This window comes from Phoxinus phoxinus (assembly GCF_949152265.1).
Source record: "Phoxinus phoxinus genome assembly, chromosome: 3".
NCBI lineage: Eukaryota > Metazoa > Chordata > Actinopteri > Cypriniformes > Leuciscidae > Phoxinus > Phoxinus phoxinus.
Window position 1 is genome coordinate 23,400,996 of NC_136878.1, and position 14,577 is coordinate 23,415,572.

The 14,577-nt window shown below is 38.7% G+C and overlaps 1 protein-coding gene and 1 long non-coding RNA gene across 2 annotated transcripts in view; one reads left to right on the forward strand and one right to left on the reverse strand.

Annotated features, from left to right (window-relative positions):
• Positions 1–14,577, reverse strand: part of LOC306996212 — a 1,114,438-nt gene that overhangs the window by 886,810 nt on the left and 213,051 nt on the right. The window lies entirely within an intron of this gene.
• nfkbib (nuclear factor of kappa light polypeptide gene enhancer in B-cells inhibitor, beta) lies at positions 9,050–13,914 on the forward strand. Its single transcript, XM_079606508.1, has 6 exons — positions 9,050–9,908; positions 10,000–10,117; positions 11,865–12,069; positions 12,197–12,285; positions 12,386–12,622; positions 12,705–13,914. Exons 1-6 carry the CDS (start codon positions 9,415–9,417, stop codon positions 12,747–12,749), a joined length of 1,188 nt encoding a protein of 395 aa, XP_079462634.1. The 5' UTR covers positions 9,050–9,414; the 3' UTR covers positions 12,750–13,914.

Here is a 14,577-nt window from a genome sequence, read left to right on the forward strand (position 1 = left end):
CCACTTTTGACCACTTCCATAGGCCTAGTCGAGAATGCATTCGACTGGATTGCTATTGGCTACGTTCAGACTGTCAGTCCAAATCACATGAAATGCAATTTTTACAAATCAATTTCGAGCCATATTCATTATGTGGTTTGAAATTAAATTCAAATCTCATTGAACGGATTTCGCGTGGTTTAAGTGACTTTCTCATGCCACGTAAGACGTTGCTATTGAAAATCATGCTAAAAGTCACTCACTGCAGAAAGAAGGTTATGTTTTTGCAAAGTGGTGGACGAGCAGAACATTGCAATATAACCTAATGGAGACATGGTTTGAATCCGGCAGAGACAGTACGGAATAAAGCCGCTCACACCAGCCTCCTACAGTTCTTCAGTAGTCCAGTTCTATTGTCATGTTGTAAATAAGACAACATCTGTATTGCAAACACCTCCATGTTGAGGTTGTTGATGTTATTTTTGTCTTATGCCTACCAACAACATCATTGATATAAAAAACAATGCAGATATTTTAGAAAACAAAAAAGCTGCAATGACACACAAATCGGATCTGAACAGTTGCGAAAATCTGGACGTCAATAATTTTAGATCAGATGCCAATTGGATGCACAAATAATCGGATTTGGACTGACCGTGTGAACAGCCACAAAAGACTGCCTGCTTTCCGCCTACTGACCTAACGTGCAATTATTATGGGAAGCACGCTAGACAGACAGGATTTAAACTAAGACCAAAGTTTGGTTTGAAGATGAAAAACGTACCAAGAAAAAAAATAAAACCAAGCACAATGTTCTCTCACCTTTCCTGTTTTCTAACATGCACTCGAAGCAGTTGACGTGGTCTTGCAGCTGTCCGAGCAGAAACTAATGTTTCCGTATGTTTTTCTTGCATCTCTGGTGCAGAATATGTAAATAGCTCGAGATTATTTTTGTCTATTACATCAAAACATCTGAAAAACAACAACAACAACATTAATTTACACGCCCATAGACCCTCCCCTTGAAGAAGAAAACAGGACAGTTTGAAAGTGGACAGAAAAGACGGATTAAAATACCAGCAACACATTCTTATGCCTTCACATGCTATTTGAAAAAAAAATCCTACTTCACTTCTAAAGTCGTGATTAGGAGCTCGTTGCATTCAATTTTTGACATGAGAAGGCGTCAATGTCCAATTTTTTAACTAGTATTTACGGTAGCGTCCATGTAACGAGTTGGGAGTGAGAACGTGTTGATACAGGTGTAAAAAAGGGTATGTGTCTCCCTCATCTACTTGTGATCCGATCGACCAAGATGCATCTTAATACCAGGTGTAAACTTTCATTTCGACATTATTTATTGTATTTATTAAGCTGTTTTCCTCCTTTGGTCCCCACAGAACTCTTCTTGTAAAACAAATCCAAATGGATCCCAAAAAGTAAACTCTGCAATGTGTAGTCAGTGAAATCCTTTTATAGAAATACAATTTAAATTCATTTCAAGCTGTGTTTTCTTAGTATAAAGTCTACTTTGCAACCGACATCAGTTAATTTTTTGATGACTAACACCCTTACCAATAAATGCATGCTGCTGCATGAGTAACACTTAGAGTTTCAATAATATCAGAAAACTCTATTATTTACACAACAACAGTGATACTGCAATCACATCCTCCTGTACACACCAAATGACTCAGCATTAAAAATTAACTCCTACTGAGAGAATGAAAGAGTACGGCAAAGACAAAGCATGTGCAACTGTAAATGAAATGCGAGAGTGGCATGTGCATTTTCCTGCTAAACAAGTGAGAATAAAAGATGCACAGCATAACATAAACCTATCTGACCATTGATCCTGCTGACCTTTGACAGTGAAGCTAAATCTATTTTGGTCTTTAACTGAAAAGCACTGAAGCAACAGTAAGCAGAAGGAGCAATGGAGACTTGATCATCAATGTCATTTTGCTTTGGGGTTTCCTGATGCTTTCAGACAAAAACTCTCTTTAATTGTAATGAACCAGTGCAAAGAGAGAGAGAGTGAGTGTGAGTGAGAGAGAGAGAGAGAGAGAGAGAGAGAGAGAGAGAGAGAGAGAGAGAGAGAGAGAGAGAGAGAGAGATGAAGGAAGAAAGAAAAAGAAAGGGAATCAAAAAGAATCACATCAGAGGAAGAAAGCAGACCTAAGTGCTCACAGCTAATCTGCTGCGCTTCAACTCCCAGACAAAACCGCACAGTCATGCATACACACACAAGCGCTTAACGCACTGTCACTTCAGCTTCACAGGTACAGTGCTTTAAGTAATCCAGACTTCTCATGATTGCTCCTCTGACTGCCAGTCCTCTTGAGATGGTTTCCTGAATCTCAGTCTGAAGTATAAGCACAATCCATTTCTACCACACACATTAGAACCGTCAGAATGCAAACACCAGAAATATTTATTCTCTGGTAAAAGAACAACAGAGTGATGAAAGTGTGTTCAGGCTGGTGTATAATAGCAAACAGTATCAAATATTTACCAAGAGTGGCAGAGTCTCGGCCCAGCTGTACTTGAGCAGCAGAACCAGACGTTACGTTCCTTACATGACTCATGTGAATGATAGAGAGAGCTGGAGAGAAATTGACTTAGAGAAAGATGATAGATAGAGACAAAGATGCCTGACATTCAGAAAGGGATCTTGAGGCGAAGATTACCATATACATCCATCAACAACACACACGCGCGCGCAAACACCACATACATATTAATTAAAAAAAACATTAAATCAAAATGAAAGTCTTTATCATCTAGAAGTTATGCAATGAAAGCCTAATTTGCGATTAAATAAGTGACGAGGCCCATCGAGACTGATTCATTATAGCCACTATGTAAATAACTACAAAGTGCAGTAAGTGCTAATCTGTGCTACAAACCAGTGTGTTTATGATTATGATAATAAATAAAAATAATACCAGTTTGTAACATCAAGCAGCATAACATACTGTATTTGTATGGCTAAAATAACTGGAATGGCTGACATCGGAAGCCTTGGACATTGACGTCTAAAATGTGGTGAAAATAAGGTGACTGGAGTGGCTTAGCTGTTCAGTGCTAGATTGATTTATCAATGGTGCCGAATAACCTGCACATGGACAGGCCATCAAGATGCCCTATTGGCAGGTGTAACGGCAAACAACCATAAACTGAGCAAGGTCACTGCAAGGTAACACAAGGACAGTTTCTAACATGAGTTCTGTGAGCAGTGATGTGATTGGTAAGTTTTTAAAGAGTGGACTAGTCATGTCAAGAGGATGTTTAGCTCATTATCATCAGTCTTAATTAGGTCACTTCTAATCTCAGGAGACCTTTGTTATAATCAACGTGTCAGAAAGAGAGTAATGTTGTTGTTGTTGTTTTTTATCATTTAGCTTCTATTGAGGACTGAAGGGTCCATAAAGGTTAGCATAAAATGAGTATGTGAAGGTACTGCAGTTGGTTAACGGAGAAGATATATAATACACTGTATGTAAATTTCATGATATTTCTAATGATTTAAATTATTTGGTTAAACTTTATTTTGATATAGACATTCTACTATCAATAGTAACTTGCAATTACATGTCAACTAACTCTCATTAATTTACAACTATATCAACTAATACTCTCATTAGAGTTTTAGTGTTAGAGTTAGTAGAATAAGTTGAGCTGTAGTTGGAACAGGTGAAACTCAAAAAAAATTGAATATGGTGCAAAAGTTCATTTATTTAAGTAATTCAACTAAACTAATATATTATATAGAGTAGACTCATTACATTCAAAGTGAGATATTTGATGCCTTTATTTGTTATAATTGTGATGATGATTATGGCTTCCAGCTGAAAACCTTTTCACAATAATTTTGAATTTGGGGTTTTCATAGCTGTAAGCCATAATCATCAAAATTATAACAAATAAAGGCTTCAAATATCTCACTTTGCATGTAATGAGTCTATATTAGTTTCACAATTTAAGTTGAATTACTGAAATAAAAACTTTTGCACCATATTCAAATTTTTCGAGTTTCACCTGTAGTTGCTTATAGTCAGAATGTCTACAGTGGACTATATCAATAAAGTGATACCAACTGTTTTAATGAACATTAAGATAAATTAAAGTCTCGTTAAGGTTCCAGGGGTAGCAAATAAAAGAGGAGCCAAAATCTAACAAATGCAAATGGAATAGATCAAATTAATCAATTTTACAAAGATTTGTGAGAGCTTATGTCGTTCACAAGTAGGGAATAAGGGTGTGTGTTATGTATTATGAGTTGTGAGTTACAATTACAAATGCGAGTTAACATATAAAATAAGGTTAGAAAGAAAAGCACATATAAAAGGTAAAAAGGGCCCTGGAAATCAATTTAAGGCAGTAAATATCGGTTCATAATGGAAAAGTTATTTTCTGTCGCTGCTGTGAACTGACCACAGCGCAGAAAATGAAGAATATGAAAAGTTTCAGTGTTTGCTGTCCACGACCAGCATATCAAGATATACATTTTTGTCAATAACGCACACCCCTAGTAGGGAGCAAATATCACTGGCTCAGTATCAAAACAACTGAAGTCAATAGAACATCCCCACTAACTAATATACTGTATGTGTGTATACTTAAGAAAGCAAAGCAAGGAAGAAACGGAGAGAGCGCTCAAGATGGCGACGTCTTTGTGAATAAGAGAACGGGAGCAGTCAGGTATAACAGCAGCTGGAATAGAGTTACATAATGCAGACACATCTCACCTTATCTCACACGGATTATTATGAGCTTTGCACATTTACTAAACATTAACCATTATAAAGCAGCTAATGCAGCTTTCGTACAAAATAACATTCGACTGGAAAGCAACATATGTGATGAGTATTTGATCGTACACACACACCTGGATGATAAAACAATGAGTGCTGTTTTCCTGAATAGAGGGTGTTTATCAAAATGAACTTTCCGGGTCTCCTCTGCAGTGCTGTGATGGACTCTGAATGTGTGGGCTGAGCTCTACCTCTCTTTCCTCTACTCAACATTCACAAGCTAGCACATCGTTCCAAGTCCAGAGGCTTTTTTTAATGTAAACAAACCAAGCCATTTAAAATATTCTTTTTAAACATCATAAAACTTCACTCCAGGCAAGGGGTCCTTTTGTGAAGTCTAGATACAATTCCCTTTAGTTACGGGGCTGGGATGTTTTTAGTGTTTTTTTTTTTTTTACAAGTGTATTGTTCTTTAATGTGGGAATATTGATATAGCGCAGTGCAGCATTCTGCAGTGCTGGTTCAGAGTTAATACATTACTGAGTGTTACTGAGATTAGGAGCCTCTTATAGTCTGGGTGTAAAGCGGTGTGTGTGTGTGAGTGTGTGTCTTGAGGAATGACCAGAGAAAAGTGCAGTGGCAGCAGATCTGGTCTGCAGCTCAGCATTCACCATCAGCCCCCCGTCAAAGCTCAACCCCACCCCTGGAGAGGGATTCTCCTTCAGCTTCCATTTTAATAAGCGGCGTATTCATCCTGAGCAAATTTGAACAGTACAGGATAATACCTGAACTGTCCCATCTCTCTCTCTCTCTCTCTCTCTCTCTCTCTCTCTCTCTCTCTCTCACACACACACAAATCAGACATTCACAATCAATGAGTTCTGCATGCTGGTTTTACACAGTTTTTTTTCCATCTACACACAAACACACATTTGTAAATGGCCAAAACAGACAGGCTAAGAATGAAAGATATGTGACATAAACTTTAAAACATTTAATACTGAGCAACACCCATCCAATATATATATACTAGATTTCCTTCATTGTTAGGGTTGTTGACACACACACACACACACACACACACACACACACACACACACACACACACACACACACACACACACACACACACACACACACACACACACACACACACATACATGTGTATAAGTATGATTGATATATTCTGTATATAATTATTTTATATTTGTTCCATCTTATATTATAATATAATTTTATATTATATCAGTTACACTTCTCTTAGGAATATGTTGTACACAGCCCCATACTGAGATCAATAGGTGGTCTCTGTAAGGCCGCATAAATTAATTGCAGGGCTAATCTTATTTCCTAATTGCTCTTGACAGAGACTGCAAACATCCATCACAGCACAGACCACAGCACAAAGGACGTCACGGTAAACAGAGCAAAGCACAGCTTACAGTACGGTATAGGAGACCACAGCAATGAGCGATTGACGGAGCAGTTGAGCAAAGCGAGGTGCAGGGGGAACAAGTTATAATAAGTCAAAATAAAAACATGCCTATCATGCCTATCCTTCTCTACTTTTTATCATATACTCCATCTCGTCTTGAAGGAGATTAATGGGTATGGGAGGTGGTTTTTTATATATATAGTGTATATATAGTGGCATATAGAGTCTGTCCTGAGAAAACTGCAATGCAGATACACAGAGACTGAGAGAGAGGGAGAGAGAGAGAGGGAGAGAGAGAGAGAGAGAGAGAGAGAGAGAGAGAGAGGGAGAGAGAGAGAGGGGGGGGGGGGACTTAAACTCTGTCAGCAATCCCCTCAAATTCCATCAAAATCCCATTCAGCCCAGCACCTTTTAGGATCCTTGCATGCCCACGCACACATCTGTTTTTCTTTCATGGGAGTTTCCACTGACTTCTATTGCTTTTATATTGAGCTATATGATATTTACATTTTCATTAGCATTTTTTGTTTTTTATGAATCACTATTTACTATGTATGTTTATTAAGCCATTTTAGTGGAGACCATTGGCTATTCTCTCAATGCAAGGGATTTTAAGTTTGACAATTTATGCGGGGACATTTATTCCTCACAATGTACACAAAACCTACACACACACACACACACACACACACACACACACACACACACACACACACACACACACACACACACACACACACACACACACACACACACACACACACACACACACACACACACACACACACACACAGAGAGAGAGAGAGAGAGAGAGAGAGAGAGAGAGAGAGAGAGAGAGAGAGAGAGAGAGAGACCTTCAAAACATCTTTTATTATATCCAATGACTCTTTCTTTCATCACTCTCTCCATTTAGCTTCATAGTCACTCTGAATCATCCTTCCCTCAATCTACAGTGGCACTTATGATTAAGACATGTTAACATGGGCAAAGAAAGTGTCCTTGCCTTGAACCATATTACCATTTTTTTTGTGCAGTTTCTGGTGTGGAACCTGCACATTTTCAAACAGTCGCACTGTTACACACTAAACATTATCTGCTTCTTAAAAAATATGATTCATAAAATATGACTGTGATTTACAAATTTTAAAGATTTTTCCATAATAAATACAAAATAGAGCATAAAAAAACGTGAACAATGACATCATCCTGTCATTGGTGAGGATTAATTCTTTTGTTTACCAGAGAGAGCGGCACAAATATGAAATGAACAGATACACTGCCACCTGGTGTCTCATATATATGTTTAAAACACCACTCCCTGCCCTGTGAGTTTTTTTTATAGCTTTTAAGTAAAAGGCAAGTAGAGAAAATGGAAAAAGGTAAATCTAGAGTGGAGGCAGGGGAGTGTTGTAAAACAGGATGAGTTGTAACACTATCAGTTTAATTAATTAGAAGTTACAGTGATGAAATCATATTATGACCTCCATCCTTCTGAGATAGCAGCAGACGTTTTAAGACTCTGTGTAAAATATAAATATTATATAAATATAAATGATTTACAGCATAAAAAGCTTGTCATCTAAGCTACATGTAAAAAACATGAACAGACCATGAGTGTTGTTAATATATATAACAATAAATAAATAGAAAACCATTAATATAAAATAGAGAATAAAGTCACGATAGAATAAAGTCAAGAAAAAGGTGTTTAAACAAGTTTCAGTTGTTGAATAACATTTCAAAGTGTTTAAATTCAGTTTTTTACTGTTTTTATGTCAGGCTGTACAATAGTTGTATTGTATGTACTGTAGTTGTACCACCTGACATGGAAAGTGTACTAACCTACTTTAAATTAGCTTGTTATCAGTATTTGAGAGATATCTACAAACTTTTTCACTCTGCCACAAGGATTAGTTTACTGTAGGTCCTCTGGATGATGCAGCCTATCTGTTATTAACCTTGTCAATAATAAAAAAGCCATGTTTGCAGTTTTGTCACCCTGACATTTGATAATATAAAAATGTTTTAGCCTATCTCAACATCTTTAAAACTACTGATTTTCATAAACATTTGTTTTTAACTTTTTATTATAAAGACACCATTTAAAATGTTCTTAGTCAGTTAATTTTTTCGGACAGTTGCACCACCTGACATTTTGGGGGTTTACGATACCAAAAGATTAAATAATATCTACTAATTAAATGTACTAAAATTTAATTCTAGCTAAATGGGCTAGGTTTTATAGAATAAAGTGGTCATGAATTTATCAAATTATTTTAAAAGGAAATAATGCACTTGGACACAAAAATATGCATGTCACTGACTGACCAATATATTAGGCCATATTCCCAATTTTTATTTTTCAATTATAGTGCTACATAGGTTGTTTACATTTTTTAATTTAAGTGCTTAAAATGTGGGGTGGTGATATTAATTCAATATTCACAACATTTTATGTCCGTGTTACACCTCACCATGGTAGTGTAGTGGTTTGTAACAACAACACCATTTATACTTGGCACTGATTTACACAGTTTAGGCTACTACTGTAAACTACTGTAATTTTGTAGCAGACAAAAATGGGAACATACATGTTTGAGACAAATAGCGTATAATTTCCTGCTCTTCCTAATTTCCTGTCTATCTATGTAACATTAGTAGTATTAATCTAACACACCCAAGCAACATATTCAATTGCAATACAAAACAAACAATTAAAAGACGGATCAAATTGCCACGCCGTTTCTTTGCCTTGGTTTATTGACAGTTCAAGTTAAAAACCACTTGAAATTCCCCCAACAAACGCAACGCGGTGAAACCATAGACGGTGAAACTCCCAAAAAAAATAATGTAACTGAAAGTTAATTATGTGTGTGCTACGCATGCGCGCCTTGAGCCCTACGCATGCGCACTTCCCCACGGTGTCTGGTTACGAGGGAATTCCCCAGGAAAACACCTACCCAGACACACGGCCTTTTCTGGATAAACTGGGCAACAGTAAGCCGCTCACAAGGTGAGCAATCTGTAGTTTTATAATGCTCCGGACATGGAGGGAATCTGAGGCTCGTGCGACAGCGCTTGTCGCTGTTGTTTGGCAATTTGTCCAGAAAGAGCTCATCTTGTTCCCCTAAAAACAATCCATCTGGATAGAAGCGAAAAAGGCGCAAGCAGATAGCTGTTGGTCAAGAAAAGCAGTCTCTATTGTTACAGCTGACATCATTTAAACGGATGATTCATATATAAATGGAGGGGACGCAAGATATTCACGGTGAATCCCGAAGACAGAATGCTCGGCCTGGACCGAGCTACACTATGGAGAAACGGGGCGCCGTGGTGGACGCTGTCCCGGAGGACTGGTGTGACAGCGGGCTAGACTCCTTAAGCGGGGTCGGACTCGGGTTTGAGAGTCCCTACGGCACTTACACAGAGGCCGAGCAGATGTGGGCACCTGATCGATCTATGTCTGACATACCTGACATCCCACCCTCGGACGAGTCCGACAACAGGGGCACCATGGACTGCGTGTCGATTGGCGGCGGAGAGAGGCTCGATTCTGCCATCGGGGACTCGATTAATGAGGATGCGGTGGTGGGGTGTCTCTCCGATGGGATCGGCACCATGATCCTAAGCGAGCCCGCAGGTACAGACAGACTGGCGGTCTCGGACACTGAGGAGGGTCGGCAGCGGAGAGAAGAGCTCTTCAACACGCTCAACTTTCTGTCAGAGGACGGTGACACGTAAGTCTTTGTTGTTTTCTGTTGCCTGTACATTTGTCTGTTTGGAAGGCCATTGGATTTAGACTATATTATCTTTTTTTTTGTCTCTCAGGGTACTTCATTTGGCGCTGATTCATGAGCAGTGGGGTGTTGTTCAGTGCCTGCTTGAAGAAATTGTGGTGGACAAGACCTGGACTCCTTACCTGCACATCCAAAATGACCTGGGCCAGGTAAACGCACAATCGTGTTGCCAGATCTAAAGAAACAAGCAACTTGATCTGACAGGGCAGCACCTGTGGAGTGTGGACCAAGAAGAATTGCTTTACTTCCAATGATCTGATTTATTGTTTCATAAAATATTACATTTTAAATTAGGTTAAATAACATTTTGCTGTCAAAGTCACCATTAAATCATTATTATTTTTTATGGAATATAAATTATTTGTCCATACACCGTTTTTTAAATTCTTAGTCATTTTTAATAGAAAACATTAAATTCCTCGCCCGTCACAACACTTCTTCTCTGGTGAATTGCTGTGATGCTATGAGGGCAGGACAATAATCCCTTCCTTTCAGCAACCTTGCACTCACGTCACCAGATCGCAGCAATTAGCAAATGACAACGATCCAATCAATTCTCAATGGACAAAATAAAGTCCCGCCCTACATTTTTTCCCATTTTCATGAAGCCTCAGAAATGTGTCACAATAAGAAAAGAAAATTCTCTCATTGGGAAACCAAGCACTAGCAAGCCAAACTACATTCTCTACATTGTTCTCAGGAAATAATACAAACAACTGAACTTTTTTTTTTTTTTTTTAAAGGGCCTTATAGTCTTGCATAGCTGTACCTTCATCTGGACTCCTTCGCTTCTTTCATTGGCCAAGGGGACATCTGACTGACATGTAAAACAACTAATCTGTTCGTTTTGCTGAGCGTAATGTTTAGAGGAGTGAAAATATAACGATGTCCCTACAATAACTGACCGGCGTGTAAAACTCTTGGATGCATTTTAAAAAGTTGTGAACTTCACATACTTATATACTTTTGAAAATCCAGCGTTTAGTTGATCCTGATAAGCGTTGATTGTCACAGTTGTAAAAATGAAACTTTCTTCTATGAAGGGGTTTGGTGTCAATGGCTTTGATCGTTAAAGAACGTGACACACACTTCTCCCGGAAATCCAGTAGAACTAAACCAATCGCATGACGACTTTGAAACTCCTGAAGTGTTTCCAATCTTGTGTGGTTTATGCATCAGATGTACGGCCACTGGTCCCTGGGCGTGACGTCTGAGGCTGAGACTATTTATAGCAAAGACTTTATATATAGAATGACAAAAATGCGCAATTTGGCGGAATAAGTCCCGCTTTCTAAATAAAAGAGCTAATCGCTGATTGATATAGTCAACGCGTGCGTCACAGCAGCTGCCGTTAGAAGCTCTGATTGCTATAGAAACACTCAGTGTTCTGAAACGGAGCTGCCCGGAGCGGTTGCAAATATGGTTGCTGAGTGAACAGACTTCCCTTGAAAGAGACTTTGCTTATTGTCAAGCAGAAAGTACACTTCGTTTTTTTACATGTACGTGAGCGATGTACATCTACAAAAAAGCGGTACTCCTTTCGCTTCCAGGCCTTTACTTTTCGCAAAGTGCTTTCGCTTACAAAAGCGGTACTCTTTTGATGACGATATTCACGTCACGCGCACTGTACACTGACCCTTGCTCACACGTAAAAAGTGAAGTATACTTTGGCCTTAAGTGTACATTGCAACACTGATGTGCAACCAATGTAGAAAATTCCCAATGTAGGGGCAGCAGTGGGGGCGCCTTGCATGGCTGACACCGCCGTCGGTGTATGAATGGGTGACTATGAGGCAGTATGTAAAGCGCTTTGGTGGCCATGGGTCTGTTAAAGCGCTATATAAATGCAGTCCATTTACCATTTACCATTGTAATTTTTCCCCCCTCTTCACTCAGACCGCTCTACATTTAGCAGTCATAGTAGACCGGAGCGAGTGTGTTCGGGCGCTGTTGTGGAGTGGAGCCAGTGCGGAGATCCAAGAGAGGGGCGGCAACACACCTTTACACCTGGCTGTCCGAGAGCTTCGCACAGAGTGTGTGAGAGAGCTCACCAGCTGCCCACGGACCCCACCGGAGCACCTCAGCATCACCAATTATTCAGGTACACTACAAACTCAAGCAAACACATTTTCACTCTGATTAATATTTAATCTCATTTATTTGATCAGTATACATCTCTGTCTTTTCCATCCATACTATCCCTTTCTCTGTCCATCTGTCTCTTTAAGGTGTGAGTGCACTGCACCTGGCTGTACATAGGGGCAATTGTGATATCATCAAAATGCTGCTGGAGGCAGGAGCAGACGCCAATCAACGAGTAAGAAATTCTAAACAAATAATATATATTTTCTAAAAGATCATATTAATCTTCTTTTCGAGTATATTTCAGTGTTCATTCATTACCTCTGGCTTTGTAGGATTTGGGGTCAGGTCGGTCTCCATTGCACTGGGCAGTTGAAGGTCAAAGGTCAGCGGTAGTGGATGTGTTATTGAGTGCCGGCGCATCGGTGAATCAGCGCTCGTATGCAGGCCACACCCCGTACTACTGTGCCCTTTACAGACCCAACAAAGAGGTGCAGGCCCTACTTAGTGCCCGTGGGGCCACATACATACAGGGCGATGAGGAAGAGGAGGAGTACAGAGAGAGTGAAGAGGTAAGAGCCAAATCCACACACATTTACTAACAGAATGCTTAAAAGTATGTTTCTGTACTTACCATTTCTCTATCTGTCACAGGAGGAGTTTGATGATGTCATCATTAATGGACAGCGAGTGCTGTAGCTGTAAAAAAACATGGACACTACTCTGCCATTAGACCCTTTGAAATCCAGCTGAACAATTGTGGCATCTGAGTGTATTTGGTGGAGGCTATTATGTGTGTCTGTGTGTATATTTTGTTTTAAGGTACAGTATGATGTCAGTATGCTGCTTCTGGTTCAATGGAATACATAGCTAGATTCTGTTAGTCATGGAGGACCTTAGTTATTTAAGCCTGACATCACGCAAAGCCTTTTCAAAGCTATAACAATGGAGGCAGCTTTTTATTTAGTAGAACCTCTCACTGGCTCATCTTGTGTGTGGCTTAAAGGGGGAGTTTACCTAAAAATGAATATTCTGTTATCATTTACTCATCCTCATGATGTTTCAAACCTGTATGAGTTTCTCTCTTCTGGAGAAGATAGTTTGACAAATGTTTTTTTTTTGTGCACACTCCAAATGACAATGGAGTCCAATGTAGTTTGTACGACATATCTATCAGATCTGTAGGTAAAATATCTTCTTTTGTGTTCCACAGAAGAAATAAAGTCATATAGGTTTGGAACGACATGAGGATGAGTAAATGATGTCATTTTAGGGTGAACTATCGCTTTAAGAACCAAATTCCCTGGATGATATCAGACACCTTAGGTTGCGTGCCACGCAAGCAGCATGGCTGTGATACTCCCACTAGTGGGTAGATTCATTATGTCCACAACATGACAATAGTGGCTTGCTTTCTTTATTTTTTAAAACTAAATTATTAGCCAGATTTAGCTGCGGAAATCTTGAAGAGAAAATGAATGGTTCTTAATAAACTGGTTTACTTACTATTACTGTTAAACCAACTATTGGCTGTGTTTTTTGAGTGGAATGTCACTGTTTTCATGGTGACGTCCCAATTGTCTTGTGTGTTTAGAGTGGATGTTTTTTTTCTTCTTTCTTCACATATAATGAGTGTTAGGGTTGAAATAGGAGACATGAGGTGGATATCTGAATTCAGAGATGGATAGTAGGTCAAACAGAGAGGATAAACTAAATGGATACAAATTACAGACGTTACAGAATTCTACAATAAATTCTAAGGATGTTCATACTCAATTAACCGCTTACAGTTACACTATCATATTATTTGAACTGTGAAGCATCTAACAAACATTCCAAATTACATTAAACGTATGACAACACAATTACTTTTTTGTCTTATTAAAGCATCTTAAAATATATTTCAAATATAATATAAAATACAGTATAATATAAAAAATATATATGTCTGACAGACTGTTTTGTTTTCAATTGTTACAAAAGTGGAGAATGATCTCTAATCACTCAGTCACACATGTTATTGGGGCATTATGGTTGTGGACATTTACAGTCACCCTTTGTAGGCCTATTTCAGAATTTCTGTTTGTTGGGGTGAGCACGAAAATTTTCTCTGATTGGTGCCCTCTGTTGGTAATACAGAAACTCCTTTGGAAATCAGGGCTCCTGATCGACTGGTACTTGTCCTCTGTGAGTTGACTGTATAATGTTGAGCAGATTAAGTTTGTCCTGTTTTAAATTACAAGGTTAATGATTATTCATTCATTGAGAATATGCCATTCTAGAAGTAAAAAGAGAGAGGTGGGAGTAACATTAAGGGATTAATTAAACAAGTGTAGCCATGTCTTAAACATTGAGGTACGGTTGATTTTAGGGGAAGCTGGATTTGCATTTGAATGTTTCTAATCCATGTATAAACAAACATACTGCAGAGTTATGGATTTGTCCTCTCATCTGTACATATTTCTGTTTACTTGGTGATGGGTGAAATGAATGAAAGCTCTTAGAAACCATTCAAATGGACAATAAA